This window comes from Sorex araneus, chromosome 3, assembly GCF_027595985.1.
Source record: "Sorex araneus isolate mSorAra2 chromosome 3, mSorAra2.pri, whole genome shotgun sequence".
Taxonomy (NCBI): domain Eukaryota; kingdom Metazoa; phylum Chordata; class Mammalia; order Eulipotyphla; family Soricidae; genus Sorex; species Sorex araneus.
Window position 1 is genome coordinate 101,983,232 of NC_073304.1, and position 25,489 is coordinate 102,008,720.

Here is a 25,489-nt window from a genome sequence, read left to right on the forward strand (position 1 = left end):
GCCCACATCCAAAAGAACAAAAGCAACCTGTGCTGGCACAGATGTGGGAGAAAGGGACTTTTCTTCACTGCTGGTGGGAATGCCAACTGGTTCAACCCTTTTGGAAAACAATATGGACGATTCTCAAAAAATTAGAAATTGAGCTCTCATTTGACCCAGCAATACCACTCCTAGGAATATATCCCAGAAGGGCAAAAAGGTACAGTAGAAATGACATCTGCATTTGTATGTTCATTGCAGCACTGTTTACAATAGCCAAAATCTGGAAAAAACCCGAGTGCCCGAGAACAGATGACTGGTTAAATAAACTTTGATACATCTACGCAATGGAATACTATGCAGCTGTTAGAAAAGATGAAATCATGAAATTTGCATATAAGTGGATAGACATGAAAAGTATCATATTGAGTGAAATGAGTCAGAAAGAAAGAGACAGAGGGACCCTCTGCGCCTGAAGACTTTGATTCCAGAGACCTAACACATTTGGGCACCCAGCGCAGCTTCTTATAGCAATGCACTGGGACTGTGAACTGGGCTACAACTCCGTGCTGCCCGGGGGTGGATCTTTCCTCCCCACCCCGTCTTCCTGCACGGAAAATGGCAGCGTCAGCAACATCCACATGGCAGGAGCCATCTTCTAAGACTCCTAACCCAGAGGTATACGATTTTTACACTTGGGCTCCTAGGGAATCATGGGAAGTGGGTGTAACCAGCACGCCCTGGGCCCAGATAAATTCGGAGCTGCTGAGAGTGAAACAGACCCTCTGTGCCTAAAGACTTTGATTCCAGAGACTTCTTACAGCAATGCACTGGGACTGTGAGCTGGGCTATGCAATTTCTGGCAGAATTTTCCCTGGACTTTATACAGAAATCCAAAACCGCTCGGACGCTGCCGCGTCTGCATGACTTAACATCTATAATTGTCAGCAATGTGAAACGGTTCCTTTTGAACAGGTCTGACTTGGGGGGGGAACTCCAAATAATAACAGTGAGTTTTTGTTGAAATACTGAAGGTTATTAAAGTAGCAGCCATTTCTCTGGACTGTAAACTAAGCAACAGCCCCACGCCGGCTGAGAAGAGGAAATATCCCTCTTTCCCGGTTGTTTCCCATTTTCAGGAAGAAACACGGCGTGGCGTCCACCATACTATGAGGCGTGGGAAGGGGGATGAGGGGAAAAAAAGGAAAAGGAAAAAGGAAAAAAAAAGACTTATGTACTTGGAGCAGTGGGGCTACATATCTCTTCATTCTCAGCAATGGAAAACTAATTATCAAATGCTTCCTTGGTAGTAGGGCTGTCTTTCTTGGGGGAAACTCCAACAACAATAGGGAGTTTTGTGTTGAAATATGGAACGTAATCAAGGTAAAGAGAAAATGAAGTGAAATTCATCAGTTATACAGTTGGGGGTGGGGGGTGGGGACAGGGGGTATACTGGGGTTTTTGGTGGTGGAATATGGGCACTGGTGAAGGGATGGGTGTTTGAATATTGTATAACTGAGACATAAACCTGAGAATTTTGTAACTTTCCACATGGTGATTCAATAAAAATTTAAGAGAAAGAAAGAAAGAAAGAAAGAAAGAAAGAAAGAAAGAAAGAAAGAAAGAAAGAAAGAAAGAAAGAAAGAAAGAAAGAAAGAAACAGACATAGAAAGATCGCACTCATATGTGGAATATAAAGTAGCAGAATGAGACACTAACACCCAGAGATAAGAACCAGGAGGTCTGCCCCACAGCTTGGAAACTGACCTCACATGCTGGGGAAAAGGCAGCAGAGACAGAGAAGGGAACACTTAGTAGAGAATTTTGGGAGGATCCACTCAGGTTGAAAGCTGCATACCAAAAGTAGACTATAGACTGAACATGATGGTCACTCAATACCTCTGTTGCAAACTACAACACCCAACAGGAGAGAGAACAAAAGGGAGTGCCCTGCCACAGAGGCAGGTCGGGGTAGTGGGGGTGGGGTGGGGGTGGTGGGAGGGATACTGGAAACATTTGTAGGGGAGAATGGGCACTGGTGGAGGGATGTAAACCAAATGCAAACATGAAAGTTCATAAGTTTGTAACTGTACCTCATGGTGATTCATTAATTAAAAAAAAGAGAAAAAATGTAAAAAAAAATCATTGTTCATTTCCTGTTACACATGCATTTTACCATGGTTGAAATGATAATACTAAGTCCTGAGCCAGTATTTGATTCCTTTCCTAGGGATATTACATTTCCTTCAATTCTAGAAGCAATAGCAGCCATTCCCTCTAAGGTTCTCAAGGCACATGTTTCCAATGTTTAAAAAGAAACAAAATTATTGTAAATACTCTTTAATGCAGGAGCCCAGGGATCATTCCCTGGAACTACTCAGATTCCCAAACACTGCAGGGAGCAATAGAGCACTGAGCATGGGTAGCCCCCAAGTGCCTCTGAGTGGGCTATCTTAACGCAATGGTCTCCAAGTGAAGCACCAAGTTGCATGTCTGAATCCTGAGAAGCATCTAAAAAATGAATATCCCTGGTCCTACTACAAATCCACTGGAACTGATTAATCCAAAAGTGAACCTGCAACCATGTATTTTTGAAAGATTTTGAAGTTATTTTTCCATGTAGCTTATTTGGTGAAATCATTCAAATGAAGGGCAGTTATGAAAAATGGTTTTCTGTACACATATTGTTAATTCTCTCCAGCCTCTCTAAATCTCTTATGAAATGTCTAATCACAAGAATACAAAAATACCCTTTGCCAGTGCTGGAAAACAAGAAAATTTTCATCAAAACAAGAAAACTAAGGAATTTCTGGAAGACATAAAACAGATGGAATCAGTAAAACCTTAAGTTTCTAAAGGACCCAAAGTGAACAGTATTAAGCAGTCCACCAGGACCTCAAAATATTCTTTTAGATCTGAGTCTGCAAGTGTTGGCAGCAGATGTAGGTCAGGTGCCCAAGAATTACTGACGGCTTTAGTAACAATTTTGGAGTCTTTCAGTCTCAGAGGGGAAGGTTCCTGAATTATCTCCAGGTTGAAAATAAAAGGGAAGGGCAGTTTCTAGATAAGTTCTGTGGCCAAGATGAAAAGGAGCCCACTTCTTCCCAGAAGGTATATCTAAAGGGAAGCTTAACTGGGTAGATAGCCTTCTATCTCCCTCTCCCTACCAGGGTTTCTTCAGCAGGGACCCTGTACTCATAATTTGTGTTCAGTTGATTATTTTAAATTAAATTGTGGGGCCGGAGTGATAGCACAGCGGGTAGGGCGTTTGCCTTGCACTCGGCCGACCTGGGTTCGATCCCCGGCATCCCATATGGTCCCCCAAGCACCGCCAGGAGTAATTCCTGAGTACAAAGCCAGGAGTAACCCTGAGCATTGCTGGGTGTGACCCCCCCAAAAAAAAGCAAAAAAAAATTTAAGTTGTAAAAACAAATCCATCCAGACTCTCATTTATAAATATGAATTTCCAGCCAAAAATCACATTTATAAATGAGTATCTAGGTAGTACTAACTCCAAGGGGTAAGTACTAACTAGGAACTAAAGAAAACTATCAAAAATAACAATATGCTGATAGGAAAAATATGTAATCAGACTATTTGGAAATTAAGATGATGAGAGAAAATAAAAAAAGCAAAACAAATCAAACGGCATCTTAGTAGAAAAACTGAATAGAAGGATGACCTGTCTAAAGAATGAATCCAATGTTACAAATCCCCTTGGTCATAGAATATTTATCTCAGGAGAAATGTCATAACATACATGTTTGGTGCATCCTTCCAGCATTATGTGGGCTAGAGAAAGGCTCAGAATTAGTATCGGGGGAGGAGGAAGAACAGGGAAGGATATTACCGCAAATCCCTGGAAGGTGAATCTGAGTTCTTGCATCAGCTTTGCCAGGTTGTACACCCCCATCTAGGAAGTCACTTTCATTATACTAAGGCCTCCTCTTCACTTAAACCTTAGCCCAGGGACCATCTTCCTCTGGAAATTCTTCCTTAACTTCCCTTCCCTGGGCTGATTTTTATTTGCTAATATCCCACATACCATACAGTTAAGTTTAATTCACTGTTACACTCTGTGTGTCCTTATTGTTCATAATACTATAGATGCTCTGGAGCCATAGGCTTTAACTAGAAGCACTGGTTCTACTCAGATATACAAATATGATATAGGTTTCTAGTCTCTACATATTTATCTTGCATGTTTATTATTAAAACTTATTGCATGGTTATACTACCAACAGGAAAACATACAATAAAGGTTCTATTCATTAAATTCATAGTTAACCTATAGTTAACTAGCTCAGATCATCTTAAAACTCTGAATTTAATAGGGTTCCATGAGATACAGCTGATAAAAGTTAATGGTTAACTTAGAGATTAGCTAACACTTAATCTCTAAGAATTTACTGAGTTGGTCAAACTACAATGCAACTGCCAATACATTTTTGTTTCCCCATAATGAATATTTAGCTAGATATTTTCATTTTCTGGGTACCACCTGACAGTTTTCAGGAGTGAGTCCTAAATTCTGACTTTCAGCTTCATAGTGAAAATTCTACTCTCCTTTACCTACTTCCTACTTCTGGTCCATTGAACTGCAATGTCATTGTGCCACGTGCCCACTGTGCCATGGTGCCTATGTCGGGCAGGAATACCCCAAAAGATATTAGAATCCTCATTAAATATCACCTGATAATCCAGTTGACTGAAATATTTTGAGCAATGTTCACAGAAATGCTTTTAAGTCTTGCTCATCAGTCCCCTCCCCACCCCCCGAACACAATATATTCTCTGCGCTATATTCTGAGCCTCACACCTCACACACCAACACAAACAGAGCAGTACTTAGTACCAAGAGCAGATCAGCTGGAATCACTTAAGGAAGTAAAAGGCTAGGCCTAAGTAGAAACACAGAAAGCTATTAGTAAACATAAATAAATAAATGAATATATAAATAAATAAATAAATAAAATCTCTGAACTTTGAAGTGAATCTCTGACTCACTTCTATCTCAATGTCTTGAGAAATCATATATTTTTCACTGTATCACTGTATCACTCATCCCGTTGCTCATCAATTTACTCGAGCAGACACCAGTAAAATCTCCATTGTGAGACTTATTGTTACTATTTTTGGCATACCGAATACACCACGGGTAGCTTGCCAGGCTCTGCCATGCATATATTTTTAAAAGTTAAAAAATATGCTTTAAAGTTAAAAATATGTTTAAATTGTTTTCTATTGCCAGGACCAAACCTAAGACCTGACACATGCAAGGCCTGTGTTCTACCACTGAGCTATATATCTAGTCTTCCAAGAAACTTACACAAATCCCAATCATAGCTTTATAAGTTCATGAGTCAATGAAATTCTTTTCCAGGTTAGAAAGAAAATGTGGAAAAAATCAACTCCCTACAGAACCTGAAGTTCAGAAGTTCAGGTGTCCTGAGTACCCGAAATCTCATCACCCTAGTCACCAGAATTTTTATTTCTCTTTAACTTTCTCTCTATAGAGTCAGTGAGATAGTACAGCACACAAAGCATCAAACCTGGATGCATTTGACCCAGGTTTGATCTCCAGTACCACCCCAGGCTCCCTCAAAGCCCACCAGGAGTGACCTCTGAGCACCACTGTGTGCCCACCAAAATAAATAAAATACTCTCCATAAACAAGACAAAAAGCAAAAGTAATGAGATCCACCACAAGTTGGGAGAATCTGAGTTTTACTTACTTTAATAGCTATTATTTTGAGACATGACATATAATATCTGAGAATAAGAAATTATCTTCTCAAAACAATGCTAATGGTCTTTTAGAAGAAATTCCCTAAAGAATATTGAGTGTCCCCTTCCACTGTCAATGAAAAGAAATTCTACCTCCCGTTTAAGACTGAAAGGCATATGAAACATCATTAAATATAAATTGAAAAAGAACATTAAAAGTCTTTCAGAAAACTTTAACATTTTTTTCACAATGGAGAAAATAGAGAGAATGATTAAGGGTATTTTCTTTGTAATAATGCTGGTTTTAATCATCAGAAGCACAGACCTAGGTTTCCTGCAGAGATATATTCTAAGCTCTGTTATACTTCATTCTTATTCTGATTAAGAGATGTTCAAAGAACAGCCTCAAAGTGAAATTCAAGAAGTGAGGGGTAGCTGTAAAGTCTCGTCCTGCTAATGTAGGGTTAAGGAGGAGAGGAAAGAATAAAGGAAGGAGCGAAGGTCTTTTGCACTGATCAGTCCAAGGACTTACATCAGTCCCAGCTCTGAAATCTTGCACAATGGCACTGAAGGAGACATCATCATTGCATAAAGGATCATCTGTACCAAATCTTTGAAAAGCAAAATGTATACATTCGTATATTTGAATACACAGTTTTCTGGAATCACTAATAATAAGTGTATCCCATTAGAAAACAGTTAGTGTCTAATTTAATTAGCCAATCGCTTGGGAGCAAATACAGCTATGCCGAAACTGCTGAGTAGCCATGCAGTCTTTAGACGGTGATTTATGAAACATACTCCCATTCAACTGATGTGCAGTTAAGTGTTATACAAAGGACAGCACAGTTTATGCTGAAATTTCCACTTAAACATGCTGTACAAATGAGCAAGTCTAAAACGCAGTTAAATAAAAAGCACATGTCATCATTTTAGCAGTAGAAGTACTAACAATATAAAGAGCTCTAATTTTCCACAAAGAACTTTGTTTTTTTTGCTATCATTTTTTTATTTTAAAATCTTATATGTCAATAAAATCCTCTTAGGAACTTGCAATCTTAATTGAAAGCATCAACCCTCACACGATCAAGTTATTAATAAATGACAAGTTGGGAGCTTCTACTTACGTAGCTATATTGTTGAAGCTGAGAAACAGACGCTGGAGGCAGGGCAAATTATCCACATCTCTCTAGAGAAAAACACACACAGACAGAAGGCAAAAAATTACCAGCTTAAAGAAAAAAATCTTGTTTATAGTCATTTCTATTTACTGTAACCGTGCTAGACCATTGATTTCTCCCAGACACTGAGCCCCATTCTTCCCACTGCAGAGTAAACGCGAGGGTTTCCGTACCTCTGCAGAACAAGCTGCACCACTCACAAGGTAATAAGCAGGGAGGAGAGCAAGGAAGGATGCTGCCGCTAGCCTCTTAAAGCAGGCTTTTGGGAAAGAAGCCAAAATGCTACTTCAGCATTTCAACAGTAGCACAAAGATAGTAGGACCAGACATTTGTTTCAAATCACTTTTCAGAGGAAGCTGTTACAATTCCTCATATTTTAAATTTATGTCATTATCTTTCCAAACAGTAGTGAGGATTTCAAAGCTATTTTACTGAACTCTTCTCAGCATGGAGATTTTTTAAGCTATTTATATTTACTGTTTTTCTGTTAAAAGTTAAGCCATGCACTGTCAATTCCCACCCAAAACTGAAACAAAGGGGAAAAAAGACCATCTGAGTGCCACTGAAGGACACTGGAAGGACATTTTTTAACCTAAGGCAAGAATCAGAGGTTCTTCAATTTGATCTCTGCCCTATTCCACATAGCAAAACAAAATGCTGCAGTTTAAATATATAACTATGTCAAATATTAGGCAGTTTGGGCCCAAGTGGTTTTTGGTATTTTTAAATCACAAAATAAATAGAAGGCCAATTCTCCTAAGGAAAAAGATATAAACCCTCTGTAAGTATGATATGTTGGAGAAATAAAATCTAAAGAGGAAGCTTACTCATCACCTGGTCTACAGCCTCATTATGCACATAAGAAAAATTAAACAGCTGAGACATTCTAGGTGGCAGCTGTAGTGGTTCCCAGAAAAATGACCCAGGATGTCCATTATCTGGGCTTCCGGCATCCTACTCATTAAAATACTATACCCCAGCACTTCCCATTTATTCTAAATCATGATTTTAATTTATTTACTGTATGTGGTGTTGGGACTTGAACCTGGGAACTCACACATGCAAAGTGTGAATACAAAGTCCAACCCCACACTTCTCATTTTGAAGGACAGTGTTCTTCACAACTCCCCGTTGTTTGAGTCAAATACCATTACTACATCTTACATATTATTGAGAGCAAAATTTCAAACCAGATCATGACTTGTTTGACTATTTCTCTGAGCCTCAGATTTCTTCCCTTCCTTTACAAACCATCACTTTCATAGGGTAGGGACGCAGGTCACAAGCATTTTGGCAGCAGATACGCTAGGATTTTGTACATCAAAACTATAAACCTCAATATGATTGTAATCCTGTTGCCTATACTATAAGAAAACAAGGACTGTCACTGTCACTGTCATCCTGTTGCTCATCGATTTGCTCGAGCGGGCACAAGTAACATCTCCAGTATTAGACTTGTTGTTACTGTTTTTGGCATATCGAATACACCACGGGTAACTTGCCAGGCTCTGCCGTACGGGCGAGATACTCTCAGTATCTTGCCAGGCTCTCCAAGAGGGGTGGAGGACTCAAACCCAGGTCAGCCGCATGCGAGGTGAACACCCTACCCGCTATGCTATCGCTCCAGCCCTTGAACAAGGACATTTAATTTAAAAAAAAAATTAAATGATGATTCAAATCACTGCCTTCTAAAATCCCAGTAAGAATTCAGGAGATGAAGCTGGGCCAGGAGAAGATGCAGATTGTGAGTGGGATGGGGCAGGTGGGCAGCCAGCTGGAACTCTTGACTGGAGACCCAGCTGCCAGGGTCAGTCAAAGAGAGTCGGGCAGCCCAGGAACAAGAGGGCCCGGCACCAGCACCAGCACAGTGAAAGCCCAGACATCACACCTAACAATGACAACCACAAGGACTTCAACCCAGAGAACCCCAGGAGAAGAAAGCCAAGACAGAGGCATCGTTGCCAACCTGTCCACGAACCCTACTATCCCCATCCTGCCCCGACCCCATACTGACTCAGCAGTCAGGACTCTGGAGGATGTTCTGCTGGCCCATCAAGGGTTTCCCTTTCTTCTTGGGGCAAGCGGAACTTCTCAAATGCCAAGGGGAGAAGGAGAAAAACCCATGCGCAGGCCCTAGATGAGAGAGGGAGAGAGTGGGTCAGGGGAAAGAGAGCGAGCAAGCAAACTAGAGAGAGAAGAGTGAGAAAGAGAGAGAGAAAGAAAAAGAGAGAGGAGGGACACTTAGAGGCAGTGGATGGAGCCTGGTAAGTAGCAAGTAGAACCAGTCAGTGTATTTATGGCGAGCCCTACAGGCAGGCAGAAGTAGCGACTGTCCCATGGGTAGCTTTAAAGAAGCTATCCCCAAAGAAACTCTCAACCACTACTGGTGGGAACGTTGTCTGGTTCAACCCCTATAGAAGGAAGCATAGATTTCTCAGCAAACTAAGAACTGAGCTGCCACATGACTCAGCAATTCCACTGTGTGGCGATTTCCCAGTGAACTATGAACTGAGCTGCCAGACAGCCCAGCAGTTCCACTTCCGGGTATCTACCTACAAGACACCAAAACATTCATTCGGAAAAATATGCACACTATTATTCATTACAGCTGTTAGTACAAAGTCTCAATCAAACTAGGGTGTCCAACAAATGGTGAGTAGATCATGAGGTGTGGTGCATTGTATATATACACAGTGGAATACTATGAAGCTGCAAGGAATGATGAAATCACGCATTTGCTGCAACTTGGACAGAACTGGAAAATACCATGCTAAATGAAATAAGTCAGAAGAATTATCTCACTTATCTGTGGTATACAGACTAACTGAACACAAAAATGCAATGTATTAAGTGGGGGGGCGTGCAGTAGAGTGCTATGTGTTTAACAACACATGAGGAGCTATACATTTTAGGGGCTACAAAGGTCAGTTTGAATTAAACACTGCAGAGATTCAACTGATTTTTCTCAAGCAGGGGTGGTAAGTCTGGTGGTGACTTGGAAGCAACCTAACATTAAATGAAAAATAAAGAGACTTAACTTAGCTTCTATTTTATTTTAACAAAATATTTCTTTTAATACATTATTTCAATAAAACTAATTATGCTAACAAAATAATTGCAATAAATTTTAAGTGACAGAATATTTCAAGTATTTTAGTAAATTAGTTTATTTTAATAAAAATAATGCCATCACTTCATGGAGAATATTTTTAATTATGTAAGTTCTTATAAAATATACCCTTTAGCAATTATTTCTTGTTAGAATAATAATGCATATTAATATAAAAAAATTCAACAACAAAGTTTAAAGTTTAAAAACTTTGGGGGGGGTAAATGCTTAACATTTCACATCTGGATCATTTCCTAAAAGGCCATTTTTAAACGACTGGGCAGTTTTCTTACTGAGCCAAACAAGCCATCTGTATGACTTCACAGCTGGCTTCCGAGACCACCAAAGCAAGGGGAGTCACCTTTGCACTCCTCGAGCTGTGTACACGGGTGTTTCACTTTGACGTGGTTCATGTTTGTCTAAGAAACAAGAGGCTCAAGCAATCTTTGCATAACCATTCGCAATTGATAATGAAGTATACATTGCCTATGTGTTAGCAATTAAGTATCAAAATAATATATATCGAGACCCAGGTTTTTAAATTACTGTGCATAGGCCAAACCCAGCCTACCACCTGTTTTTTCCTATGTGACTTGTCGGTTAAGTTTGAACTATTCACTGTTAAATGGTTAAAACAGATTAATGGTAGAAAATTCAAATTTTAGTCTCCCTAAATAAAGAGTATTTGTTCGTTTGGTTTAATTTTTTGGTTTGGGAATTAGCCGACCCAGTGGTGCTGACTTACTCCTCACTGTGCTCAGGGATCTCTCCCCGCAGAGCTCAGAGGGCCACAAGTGGCATCAGGGGTGGAATCCAGGGCAGTCCAGTGAAAGGCAAGTGCCCTACCCACTGAATAGCTCTTTGGCCTGATAGCTTTATTGCACCTAAGAACAACAGAGAGAGAGAGAGAGAGAATTCAAACAAGCACACAAAATTATAGCGAACCCCAGCCTTTTCAAAACTGGTCCACTTAGTTATTTTTGAAAATTTAAGCCATTTTCCGGGGTAGCTTCTCTGTACCATTTTCCAATCTCTCAATCCCTCATATTCTAAAAAACACATAATGAATACAATTATCTGTAAAATTAGGGCCTATATATATGATTCCTTTGGTATTACCATTCTCGGACCCATCCCTGAAAACCATATTCCATGACGTGAGGTAAGAATGTTTAGAATTTTTCACTCATGTTCAAGGAATAAGTCTACAGAAATCACGAAAACAGCCAATTTTGCTTCAGTGCTGAAAGGTGCTGTATATTAGCAAAGTTCTGAGTCTGCTATACAGTTCCCTGTCTCTGATATTCCCAGAAATAAGAAGGGAGGAAGACAGAGGAAGAGTGACCGACTACTGATGGGGCTCAGTTCATACTCTGGGCCAGAGGAAATGGTAGCTTGTACTACTTCTGGTCTCTATGTTAAAAATGCATAGCAAATTAAAACTTATCTCTATACTCTCAGAGAATCTCTTCTCTCAAATTTTTCCTAGAATCTACTTGAAGTATTTTTGGGCATATGCATTATTTGCTGACTTCTAACTGAGAAAACTAGAGAGCAATAACTTGGGTTTCCTCTGAATCAAAGCATTTAAAAAAGAAATTTTCTTTTTGGTTTGGTTACACTTCAGCCTTCAGAAACCAGAAACCTCTCAATACAAATAATAAGAAGTCAAATTACACCAGAGGATGACAAAATTACAATTCTTTGCATTTTTCACTTATGAAGCAAAATTTTATGAGAAGTCATTGCCAATTTTTCAAAACCATTAGTTGTTATTTATTTATTTATTTATTTATTTATTTATTTATTTATTTTTGGGTCATACCCAGCGATGCTCAGGGGTTACTCCTGGCTTTGCACTCAGGAATTACTCCTGGTGGTGCTTGGGGGACCATATGGGATGCCGGGGATCGAACCCGGGTCAGCCGCATGCAAGGCAAACGCTCTACCCGCTGTGCTATCACTCCGGCCCCACCATTAGTTGTTATTTATTACCTCATAGTTTTAAAACTCAAAATAAAATGAAAAAAAATAAGTCAGAATTCAATTAGAGCTATCTCTAAAATCATTTTGATTGCCTTTCCAAAACTTTAAGAAGCATAATTACCCACAACCATTTTTGTTGTCCCGAATTTCATTTCTATAAGAAAACCGTAACTTTTATTTAATTTTTCTATTAATTCTGACATATACTTTGTAATGAGTTTCTAACACTATGACTGACAAATTGAAGCATTACGTTATATAAATTCTCTACACATTACTTATTAACAGAAAATAGAAAATCTTATTGAAAGCTACTAGAAGGTGGTTCCACAATGTGAGAGAGTAAGAAACCAATGATAGAAATACTTAGGACCCAGGAAGTGGTTTCACTATCAGAGGAAGACAATAGAATGACAAAGATGGCATTCTCAAAGCAGCCTCAAGAGCAAACAGCATACACTTAGAGACAAGAAGAAAAGACTCTAGAGAGGGCATCTCAAAGCATAAAAAATGAAACAGACCATCTGACATCTTTGCCCATCTAGAAAGGAATTTCTAAGTTGCTGGGAAGTTTGTTCACTGATGCTACTTAAATAGAACCTTCAATAGATGAGATGAGCCAGTTACTAATGCCATAGAAAATACAAATGTAATACCACCTTCACTTTGAAAGGCACACCTTTCCATGTTGACCAACTCTAATCTGTTATGTCACAAATTCATCACTGAATCAAGCCCTTACATTGAAAGATCCACCTGAGAACTCTCAAAAATAATCTGCCTTTGCCCTCTACAACATGACTAAGACAGTACCAAGGTTGTCTGTTCTTTTTGCCAGTCACAGTCTAAGCTTTGCTGTAATAGTAGCTTATAATGACATTGGAGGAAACCAGAAAACAACAATCTGAAAGCTAAATCCTTATACTTTGAAAATAAAGTGTTAGCACAGATCTTATCAAGCACTAATTCTCCCAGTGATTATTTTCTAGAGGAAACTAATTCATGGTGAAAGAGCTTTTGGATTTTACCAAAATTGTGGGTATACTTATATAACTATACCCACAATGAAAAAAAATAACACATTTACATACAAAAGACTATTTATAGCTCATCTGTTACTAATATGCTTGCTCATAGTCTTAAGTGCATTGTATTTGACAAAACACAAGGAAGATAGCTCAAAATGTTAGAGCACACAGACAAGACACAAACAACAGCAAAACACAAATCCAATATATACATATATAACATATTATCTTTAAAATCATTTAAATAAAATGGCTTATTAGATTATTGAGAGAATTACCTTTCAATATAATAAGTATTTTCTACCTAGAAATATACTTGTATTACTCTGCTCAGACACTGTTTCCCATATTCCTAAACTTTAAAAGCAATGAAATGATTCAGCAATGTGACTAAGTATAGAACATCTATTACCTAAGCTATTTTTAGAACAGCCTCCTGCAGCAGAATCAGGGAAAAAAGAAGTGAAGAAATAGAAGTTTTTGACTAGTGTCAAATACAATAACAATGACTATCATAAAAATCAAAGCTACTGATTTTTCTTACTTATTCTGTTATATAAAAAAAGTATACAGGGTTTAATTTTGAGAACTGGAAATATCTATCAACAAAGCATAGAGTACATTTTCAAATAGCAAAGAAAAAGAATAGGCTTATTTGTTATTATTGTTATTTTTGGTTTGTTGGTTTTCTGGGCTTACTCCGACTATGCACTCAGGTATCACTCTTAGCAGGCTCAATGGGACCATATAGGCTGCCAGAGATTGAACCCAGTTGAACTGTATGCAAGGCAAATGCCCTGCCACCTGTACTATTGCCCCACTCCTCTTATATTTTTAAATGGTGTATTAAAGTAATTAAAAACAACTACATGCTGCCATCACTTTGTGAAACAGACATATTATATGAGGAAGAATATGTCTAAACCATCACATCAAGAACCCTGATTGTACACGTTAATGCCAGTGAAAATGGTCTTGCTCTGTTACAGGTTTTAATATGGATATCTGCATTTATACTTGTTAATTATCCATTCACAGTGATGGATATTAGAGAGTCTAGATGCAAGATTTTTTTCTACTTTAATTTTTCTTTACACTACTGTAACCTACCTGAAGGAAAAAATTAAGAGGAACTAAACATCAGAATTTAAAACGGGAATTGAAACAACAGACTTCCAGTGTTTTAACTGTTGAGACACAGATTTAACAAGATGAAAGAAAAGAAAACATTCAATTTCATAACCTTTTCTCATTTTAATATGCAGTTCAAAAACATACTACCAGAATGATCTAATCAGACTCTTCATAAAAAAACGCTCCCTAATATCCATGCTTCTGAAACTTCTGGCAAAACTTACTGTAAATACACAAACTAAACTCAATCTTTATAGCAATTTAATCCAAACTATTAACCTATGGAGAAATACAGCATGAGCAATACTCAGCAAAATATTTCTTGCAGCAAATGTACAACTCCCAAAATATTAAGAAAACTCCACAACCTGATAGACTTTTGACTTAAAATTTTAAGTCAAAATTTTAACCAATGCTTAAAATTTTCAGAAATAAAAGACATCAGGACATGAAAACCTGATAGATACTCTAAACAAATGTGTCAATTAGCAGGGGAAAAGTCACTCAGACTCTCTAGAAACAAGGCATTAACATATTTCTTCTTTGTTTTTGGTTTTGGGCTACTCAGGGCTCAGAGGCTGCTTGTGGCAGTGCCAGGGGTTCCATGATGGGGCTGCAGGTCCAACATGAACCTCCTGCATGTAAAGCATGCACTCGAGCCCCCAAATTTATAGTCACCATTAAAAATTCAAGGAACAGACTAAAGCCCAGATCTCATAAAACAGCAAGGGAGAATTAGAACACTAAAACAGGACAAGAGTAGAATGATTGAAGAAGTATAGCAAAGAGTGATAGAAATTCTCAAAACAGTCGAACTAGAAGACCCTTACTCTATCTAAGCAGGTGCCTGAAAGCGAGCAACCGAGGACTGGAGAAACAGTGCAGGATTTGCATGCAGTCAATCCTTTTTCAATCTCCGACACCACTGATGTCTGTCAGAGCATGGCAGGAATGACTCTCTGAGATCAGAGTCAGGAGTAAAGCCCTGAACTCTGTTGGATATGCCCCCCCAACCCCAAAAAATAAATCAATAAAATATTTATTTAAAAAATAAGAATAACAGCCCCTGGTCCCTTCCCGCCTTGATAATCCGCAGAACCCCAGGGATCTAGCTTTGAACTGCAGGCTGGGTGACCCAGAATCACTGGGGAGGGAAGCCCCCAACACCCCAAGCAGAGAGAATTTTTGTAATGGTAGGAGGTAGGGTCAGAGAGATCATATATAAGTGAAAACACTTGTCCTCCGTGAAGGCCAAACCAGTTTGAGCCCTGGCACTTAGAGAATGTTAGAGTAATCCTGAATACCACCACGGTGGGCCAAACACCCCTCCCCTCAAATGGGAGAAGGCAATATCTTAAAATATGAAGACTTAAATATGAAGACTTAGAATAAAAGATATGAATCTATTCATTGTATCACTGTATCACTGTCATCCCGTTGTTTATTACTTTGCTCAAGCAGGCGCCAGTAACATCTTTGTTCGTCCCTGTCACATGCTAGTGTAGCCCAGTGGCGTATTGGGGGCTCTTTCAGGGTCAGGGGAATGAGGACTGTCATTGTTACTGTTTTTGGCATATCAAGTATGCTGAGGTAGTTTGCCATGCTCTGCTCTACAGGCAGGATATTCTTGGTAGCTTGCTGGGCTCTCCAAGAGGGACGGAGGCTTTGGGGGCGGCCTCCAATTACCTTTACAGACGTTTCCAGTCTACCAAATGTAAGCTTTTGGTGGACTGGCATGCTGTAATGGTCTGCACACCGACAAACACACCTGCCTAAGGACAATAAATGAGCTTATATAGCTGAGCCAGAGGTGGTTTGTGGGTGTATCTCCCACATACCTAACTTTTGGCTGCTTAATTTCTTGGTAAACTTGGCCCCAACTTGTTGGGGTCTGGCCAAAGGCACAGCAGCAATTTTGGGGTATCTGAAAGTTGGAAGGCACCATCAGGCTGCTGATGCACTCGCCTCACAGGTACAGGTTGACCTGCTGGCAGCACCATACCCTCAATGAATCTATTAGGAAATACAAATATTATGTATGCTTAGACAACTACAACATTTAGTCAAATCTAAGAAACATCTTACAATTATTTTATGCAATATTTATTGCAAGTAAACAAGGTTAATCAATAATAAAATTATTTATAACTTGACCTTTTTATTTCATTATAAAGACCTCTCTTAGATTTGTTTATTAGTTTTAACCAAATAATCATTCTTATGTATACATAAAAAGTAAATCAAGCAAAACTAATTCAAAAGTAAATTCACAAATATACTTACCCACTTACTATAAAGCTAGAGTAAGTAGTGTGATTTGAGCATAATTACAAATAGGAAGAACAGAAAGATTAGAAAATATTCATCTAATTATAACTCACTTTCAACAAGGCCCAACAAGAATTTTTCACTTTTATTGTCAACAGGATTTTCTTCCAAGCTACTGACACCCATTTTGTGTTTTGATATTAAGAATAAAATAATATCAGCACTATATTCTGAGTATCTGTGTCACCCCCAGGTTCTAACACCCAAAGACAATGTTATTAGGAGAAGGAATTTTTCAAGTGCTTAGACCATTCAGATGGATCCCTTCATCGGTGCATTAGTGCCCTCCAAAAGAGATACCAGAGAGCTTTCAAGTCCCTGGTATCATGTGTGGACACAGTGAGAGAGTTCCAGCTATTTTGTCAACAGGATTGACCACAATAGATTGCTATCATGTTGGCACCCTACCCTGGACTTCCCAGACTCCAGAACTATAAAAAATAAATTTCTGTTGTTAAAGGGCTATACCCTCTCTGTGGTCTTTTGTTCGAGCAACCCAAAGAGACTAGACTACCAGTATGGATTATTTACAAAACTTCTTGCTTTGAAATTTCTTTCATCTGTTTAAAGAGTTTGGTCAATCCTGTTGACAATAAAAGTGAAAAATTCTTATTGGGCTTGTTGAAATTGAGCTATAATCAGATGAATATTTCTCTAATCTTTCTGTTTTCATTTGTAATTATGCTCAAATTATACCACTTACTCTAGCTTTAAAATAAGTGGGTATATATTTTTTGTATTTTAATTGAATCAGTGATAAACACACTTACAGAGCTGTTCCTAGTTGGACTCCAGTCACACAATGTTACAGCGCCTGCTCCTTTACCAGCGTCCTGTGCTCCCCTCACCCCCTGCCCTCACCACCCTGCACCATCTCCGCTCTCCTCTCCTTTCTCTCCTCTATCTCCCCTCTCTCCTCTACCTCTCCTCTCTCACAGGGAATTTTAGTAACTTGTCTAATGAAAAACGTTTCACTAGCATAAAATTTGTTCTTCCTATTTTATTTCCATGTTTTTAAAAAAAAATTTTCATTTCAGTGCCAAATCATGGTATAAATCTCCTAAAACACATTTTAAACAGTGATTAAATTCAAAACACATAGTACCAACAATTGGCACTATGATATGCCTATAATATAAATATATATTTAATATGTCTATGTGATATAAATATATTTGTAAGTATATACTATAATATAATAGACTATAATATAAATATCTGTAACAAAATGCACATATATATATACTCGGTCATAAATGTTTATGTGTGTGTGTCTTTGAGGCAATGCAATTGCTATAGCCTGTTCAATAGTAATCTTTAGATACAAAGATAACATATTTAGAACTCGGAGTTGCTGAAATGTTTTTTTAGAAAATAAAAGTATGTTTCAAACTTGTAATATAATATGAGAATAAGTCACATCATAATGAGCTTACAGGACATAAAACAGGAATCTGGGGCCAGATATAGTTCAACAGGCTGGGGTTCATGTTTTGCAAGCAGGGGCCAGTTTCCTCCCTGATGCTGCCTGCTCCCCTGAGCACTACCAGGAGCATCCCCTAGTATAAAGCTGGTAGTAGCCCCGTGACCCGTGGACGGGGCACAAAAACAAAGAAAGGAATCTCATCATCTCAAAAGCAACTAGAGGAAGAAAAAGAAGACTACCTACAAGAAATGCAAGTAGGAAGTGTAACAACAAAAATATAACTAAATATGAACTTTAAATACGAGAGAAAAATAACTGTTAACCAAGTCAAATCATCAACCTTGAATAAAAGCAAAATTAACACAACATAAAGCAAAAATTACAGCGCCTTTTAAAAATATTTTAAAAGGTGAGATCCTTTAAAAAACTTTTTCTAAATTATATATATTTGGGATGAGTGGTGAAAACAAAGACACATATGGGCAAATCCAAATAAGTGCCAACTGAAAAGAACAGCAACTAAAACATCTTGGGATGAATCAACAAAAATATAATACTATGCAACAAAAACATGTAAACCAAAAGAAGCTGGTGGGTTAATGATTCTATGGCCCTTATCTGAGAAGGCTGTGATGTACATTAACTCTGTAATAGAAGTCAAGTGTGTATTTAAAAATGTTCAGGTAGGGGCCAGAGCACTAGTACAATAGGTAGGGCATCTGTGTGCCTTGCACCCAGCTGACCCAGGTCTGAGCCCCAGCATCCCAGGAGTGACCCAAGAGCAGAAGCAAGAATAAGCCCTGAGCACCACTAGGTGTGGCCCCCAAACTAAAAAAAATTTGAATGTTCAAATAAATAAGAAAAAAAGTTAATAAATTACAGAGAAACCTCCAAATGAGGGCCCAAAATGAGGGCCAAGAAAAAAAAATCCAAGAATAATATCAATGGAATCACTTTAAGTATATTAAAGCGATTCAATCTAAATATACAGTAAGCACAGCTAGTATGAATCACAAAGTCTGGTTAAAAGACAGAATCTCAGGTTGTAATTTAGAAAAGGAATTGCACACACTTTGCAAGAACATATTACAAGAAAACTTAATATGATTCACTGAGAACTCGGCATAGCTTCTGTTAATACTTCTGCCAAGAGAATAACGTGAATCGAGTCATGAGTAAACATCATTAGACAAGTCCATATTGAAAACATTCTACAAAATAAACTTTAAAGTATAGCACTGCACTATCATCCCATGGTTCATCATTTGTTTGAGCAGGCACCAGTAACATATCCACTGTGAGACTTGTTGTTACTGTTTTTGGCTTATCATATACGCCACGGGTAGCTTGCCAGGCTCTGCCGTGCAGGTGGGATATTCTCGGTAGCTTGCTGGGCTCTCGGAGAGGGATGGAGGAATCAAACCTGGGTGGGCCGCAAGCAAGGCAAACACTGTGCTATCGCTCCATGTCATTTCAAAGTATAATAAACAATCATTGTCCAAAAATGTCAATATTTGAGAATTATCCAGACAGATTCTTGCATTCATAGATTTAAGAATTCTACAATGCACTATCAACCAATTCAGTGCATAAAACTGGATTTTCTTTGGCTACAAAAGACATGAGTAACCCATGCCAAAGCCAAAGTCATACTGAGAAATAAGAAATTGATAAGTATCCAATTGTTGAACTTGAAACTATACTACAAACACCAGAGTCCCTAAAATATCCTGAGGAAAATATCAGCAGAATGCTCCAAGCTTTGGAGCTCAAATATGTTTTCAATTATATGATTCTATTGGTAACAGCAACAGAAAACAAAAATTAAAAGGGAAAAAATTAAAAGGGGGTGCTATATCAAATCAAAATGTTTCTGCATGGCAAAAGAAATATGGACTAAAATGAAAAGACATCCAACTGAATGGGAGAAAATATTTACACTCAACACATAAGATAAGGGGTTAATTCCAAGATCTATGAACACTCACTAAGATTAACAACAATAAAAGAATCTAAAAATCCTATCAACAAATGGAGAGAGGAAATTCCATTACTTTCTAAAGAACAAAGATGGATGGTCAATAGACACATGAAAAAATGCACATTATAACATCAAGAAAACACAATGAAATATCATCATACACCAGTGAAAATGGCATAGATCAAAGAAATGGAAATAATTGTTTTGGCAGGGATGTGGTGATAAAGGAAGTCTCATTCTCTGCTGATGGAGATGTTGGCGTTACCTCTGATGAAAAACTGTGGAAGTGTCTCAGAAAAGTAAGAATAAAGCTGGAAGACCCAGCAAACTCCCATTTCTTGGTATCTATCCCCAAAATACAGAAACACTCATCCAAAAGGACATATGCTGAAATCAGGCAAATTACTACAAGTTGGATAGAAGGTAGCCAAAAGTATGACCTGAGACTGCCAGGTGTGTAACCGCCATGCCAAAAAAAAAAATTAAATTAAAAGGAAAATTGAGGGGAGGCAGGGGAGAGAGGAGGGGCTTTGGGATGGTCGTGAAGGGAATACTTAGTCTAGCAGTGGGCTTATTGGAGCAACATCACACGTAAAAATAGTAACATTGATACCATTTAAAAAATATATTTTTAGACAACAAATATATTTTTTTGTTTTTGTTTGTTTTTGTTTTTGGCCCACACCCGATGATCAGGGTTTACTCTTGACTTCCTGACTGTGATCAGGAATCACTCCTGATGGGTGAGGGCAACCATACAGGGTTGCCTGGGATCAAACCCTGGTCTGCTACATATAAGACAAACACCCTAGTTTCAGTATTATTGCTCCAGCTGAAACAAATAACAGTTTTTTTTTATTTTATCTCTTTGGTTTAGGGGCCACAACCAGCAACGTTGAGGGTTTACACCTGATTCTGCAATCAGGAATTACTCCTAGTAGTGCTGGGGGAACCATTTGGGATGCCAGGGATTGAACCAAGGTCAACAGCATAGAAGGCAAGCTTAACCCACTGTACTATCTCTCTGGCCCAGAAATAGCATTTACTGAAGTCACTTATACAAACATTTAATAAAATTACAGAATCACATATACAAAGTAGAAATGCTTGTTTGAATACTTATTCCCATATAAGTAGATATTTAACGAGTAGGTCTCAATGTAAACTATTTATTCCGTACATCTGACAAAAAAAAAACCACGCCAAAGACTCAGAGAATACTACACATATACATAAAAGACATGCAAAAAACTCTTCTGTGATATCTTTTAATGACTAAAAAAATGGAAGCTGTCCATTCTTAAGAGAACAAATATTAAATTGTAGCCAATGAATGGAATTAGTGAATCAAATTATAGGTAACCAACACATATAAATCTCAGAGTATAATGGCACAGTTTACAGAATACACATAAGCCACTGCTTTGTATTATTTAAAATCAGACACTTATATGGAGCAAAGAAACAGACTAACATGAAAATAAGTTCCAAAGTCACAACTGTGGCTAACTCTACAAAAAAGGGAGAGAGGGTCCACAGGAAAGAGCCCTGCAGGACATTCACTATATGAGAGTTTTCAGTTTTTAAATTGATAAATACACAAATGTTAGTAATATTGTTTACTATTTTAGGGGAACTGCCTAAAACGCTCCAAAAATTTTTTGAAAGGAAAGATACCACATTACTAAAAAACATTGGGGTAATTTTAAAAGTTTTTGACTCAAAAATATTGGTTTTTTAAACCAATAAAAAAAAAGCAAACAAAAAAAAAGCAAGCAAAAAAAAAGCAAACAAAGACACCACAAAAAAAGAAAACTACAGGCTGATATTCAAGATAAACATGGATGCAAAGATTCTCAACAAAAATATTAGCGAACAAAATTCAACAACTCATCAAAAAGATCATACACCACAACCAAGTAGGATTCATCCTGGGGATGCAAGGATGGTTTAACATTTGGAAATCAATCAACATAATCCATCATATCAACAAAAGAAACGATAAAAATCATATAATCCTATCAATAGATGCAGAAAAATCATTTGACAAGATGCAGCACCCATTTATGATGAAAACTCTCGCCAAAATGGGTATTAAAGGAACTTTTCTCAATAGAGTCAAAGCCATCTACCACAAACCTATGGCAAGCATCGTCCTCAATGGGGAAAAACTAAGAGCCTTCCCTCTAAGATCAGGGACGAGACAAGGATGCCCACTCTCTCCACTTCTGTTCAATATAGTACTGGAAGTACTTGCAATAGCGGTTAGGCAAGAAAAAGATATTAAGGGTATTCAAGCACGAAAGGAAAAAATCAAACTCTCACTATTCGCAGATGATATGATACTGTATTTAGAGAACCCTAAAGTCTCTACCAAAAAACTTGTAAAGTTGCAGGCTATAAAATCAATACCCAAAAGTTCATGGCTTTCCTATATGCAAATAATTAAAGAGAAGAAAGTGACATGAAAAAAGCAATACCATTCACAATCATGCCTCAGAAAATCAAGTATGTCGGAATCAGGTTAACTAAGAAGGTAAAGGACCTGTACAAAGAAAACTACAAAACAGTATTTCATGAAATAAAAGAGGACACAAGGAAATGGAAACATATCCCCTGCTCATGGATTGGGAGAATAAACATTGTCAAATGGCAATAATCCCCAAAGCATTATACAGATTCAATGCGATCCCTATAAGGATACCCATGACATTCTTCAAAGAAATGGAGCAAACACTCCTGAAATTCATATGGAATAATAAGCCCCCACGAATAGGTAAAGCAATCCTTGGGAAAAAGGAGATGGGAGGCATCACCTTCCCCAATCTCAAACTCTACTACAAAGCAGTAATAATTAAAACAGCATGGTACTGGAACAAAGGCAGAGACACAGACAAATGGAACAGAGTGGAATATTCTGACACACACCCTGAAATATATGATCATCTAATCTTTGATAAGGGAGAAAGAAATGTGAAGTGGAGCAAGGAAAGCCTCTGTAATAAATGGTGCTGGCAAAACTGGACAGCTACATGCCAAAAAATGGGCTCAGATCTCTACCGAACACCATGTGCAAAAGTCAGATCAAAATGGATTAAAGACCTCAACATCAGACCAGAATCCATAAGGTACAGTGAAGACAAAGTTGGCACAACCCTCCACAACATTGAAACTATCTTCAAAGATGACACACCACTGGCCAAGCAAGTGGAAACGGAGATAAACAAATGAGACTATGTTAAACTAAGAATCTCTGCACCTCAAAAGAAACAAGGACTAAAATACAAAGACAGTCTACAGAATGGGAAAGGATATTCACCCAATACCCATCTGATAAGGGGTTGATATCAAGGATATACTGGTTGAACTCTACAAGAAGAAAACATGCAATCCCATCAGAAAACAGGACGATGAAATGAACAGAAACTTTCTCAAAGAAGATATCCGAATGGCCAAAAGGCACATGAAAAAATGCTCTTCATCACTAATCATCAGGGGGATGCAGATCAAAATAATGAGATACTATCTCACATCACAGAGACTGGTCCACATCCTAAAGAACAAAAGCAACCGGTGTTGGCGTGGATATGGGGAGAAAGGGACTTTTCTTCACTGCTGGTGGGAATGCCGAATGGTTCAGCCCTTTTGGAAAACAGTATGGGTGATTCTCAAAAAAATTAGAAATTGAGCTCCCATTTGACTCAGCAATACCACTTCTGGGAATATATGCCAGAGATGCAAAAAGGTATAGTAGAAATGACATTTGCACTCATATGGTCACTGCAGTACTATTTACAATAGCCAAAATCTGGAAAAAATCTGAGTGCCCAAGAACAGATGACTGGTAAAAGAAACTTTAGTACGTCTATGCAATGGAATACTATGCAGCTGTTAGAAAAGATGAAGTCATGAAATTTGCATATAAGTGAATCGACATGGAAAGTATCATGTTAATTGAAATGAGTGAGAAAGAGAGGGATAAATATAGAAAGATTACACTCATCTGTGGAATGTAAAGTAACAGAATAGGAGACTACACACAAGAATAGTAGAGATTAGGACCAGGAGGTCTGCCCCATGGCTTGGAAGCTGGCCTCACATGCTGGGGGAAAAGGCAGCTCAGATAGAGAAGGCATCATCAAGTAAAGAGTGTTTGGGGGACCCACTCGGGTTGGGTGATGCATGCCGAAAATAGACTATAAACTGAACACAATGGCCACTCAATACCTCTATTGCAAACCACAACACCCAAAAGAAGAGAGAGAACAAAAGGGAATGTCCTGCCACAGAGGCAGGGTGGGGTGGGGGGACGGGGTGGGGGTGGTGGGAGGGATACTAGGATCATTGATGGTGTAAAATGGTGGTTTAAAATGTGGTGGAGGAATGGGTACTCGATCATTGTATGACTGAAATGCAAACACAAAAGTTTATAAGTATGTAACTGTACCTCATGGTGATTCACTATTAAAAAAATTTAAAAAAGAAAAAGAAAAAATTGGTTAATTTAAATATAATAAAAAACAAACAACTTTTCTACATCACAATCAGAGAAGGTATCTGATAAAAATAAAGTTGGTTATGCATTTGTGTCACCTCCAACCCAAGCTTTAACAGGTGAAATACATATACAGTATAATATGTATATACTATATAACATATATATCACTGTATCACTGTCATCCTGTTGATCATCGAATTGCTCGAGCAGGCACCAGTAACGTCTCCATTCGTCCCTCTCATGTTCAGAGCCAGGGGAATGAAGCCCATTATTGTTACTGTCTTTGGCATATCGAATACGCCACGGGTAGCTTGCCAGGCTCTGCCATGCGAGATTCTGCACCGCTCTCTTCCGGGAGCCTTGTTTTATAGTCTCTGGATCTTGGCCGTTGATGAGATCTGAAATGAAGCCCTTCGTAAGCCAAACTGGCATAAGTGAAGACTCAATGACCATTAAGGTACATCAGAAAATTTTGTGGACATTTCCAGTCCCCAAACTAACCTCCCAAATGATGGTAAATGCTGCCTGAAACCTGATATGCCACTCGCATGTAGTGGGAGCAGGAACTCAGGAGCAGTGTGCCACGCGGTGATGCAGGAATGAGTCGTGTGTGAGAGGGGAGCTTGAAATTCTGTAAGAGGCCTGACTTCGGCACCTCAGCCAGTTTTCTATCCTACATGTCTTAGGAGGTTCTAGACCATCTGGCAAACCTACCTAAGCCTTTGTCCTTTCAAAATTAAAGTCAGGCTCTTTGGCAATTATCACAGCACTGTTGAAAAGCTTGCGCAGATGCTTCTGTTCCATCCCAGGTAGACTTCACTTTCCGGTAAATGTTTCGTACGGGATATTCTTGGATCCACTGTCCCCTTTCCCTTGGCTGCCAGGACAGCTCATTTCCGTTCTGATCTGCGGGATGCCCAATCCTCTCCAACCTCATCTTGGTCAACTTCCACAGACCAATCTCCTTAACCAAAATTAGTATGCACATACATATACTAGAATGAATAAATTCAAAGAAATACTAAAATCAGGAACAATCATTAATGTAGTATTTTTTGAGTCACCCTGATTTACATGATACTCTTATGCATTCAATGTTCCAACACTACGAA

At 38.4% G+C, this 25,489-nt stretch overlaps 1 protein-coding gene across 7 annotated transcripts in view; it reads right to left on the bottom strand.

The window, feature by feature from the left end:
* LRRC49 (leucine rich repeat containing 49) overlaps positions 1-25,489 on the bottom strand; it is a 135,198-nt gene that overhangs the window by 77,415 nt on the left and 32,294 nt on the right. For 5 of the 7 annotated variants that reach the window (XM_004611716.2, XM_004611717.2, XM_055131493.1 and 2 more), the window contains one exon: positions 6,834-6,895. In XM_004611716.2, coding sequence (XP_004611773.1) covers positions 6,834-6,895 — 62 coding nt within the window. Of the gene's footprint in view, positions 1-6,833; positions 6,896-7,060; positions 7,123-10,741; positions 10,761-25,489 lie in introns of those variants that run through there. The other 2 variants (XM_055131496.1, XM_055131495.1) reach the window with 2 other exon arrangements.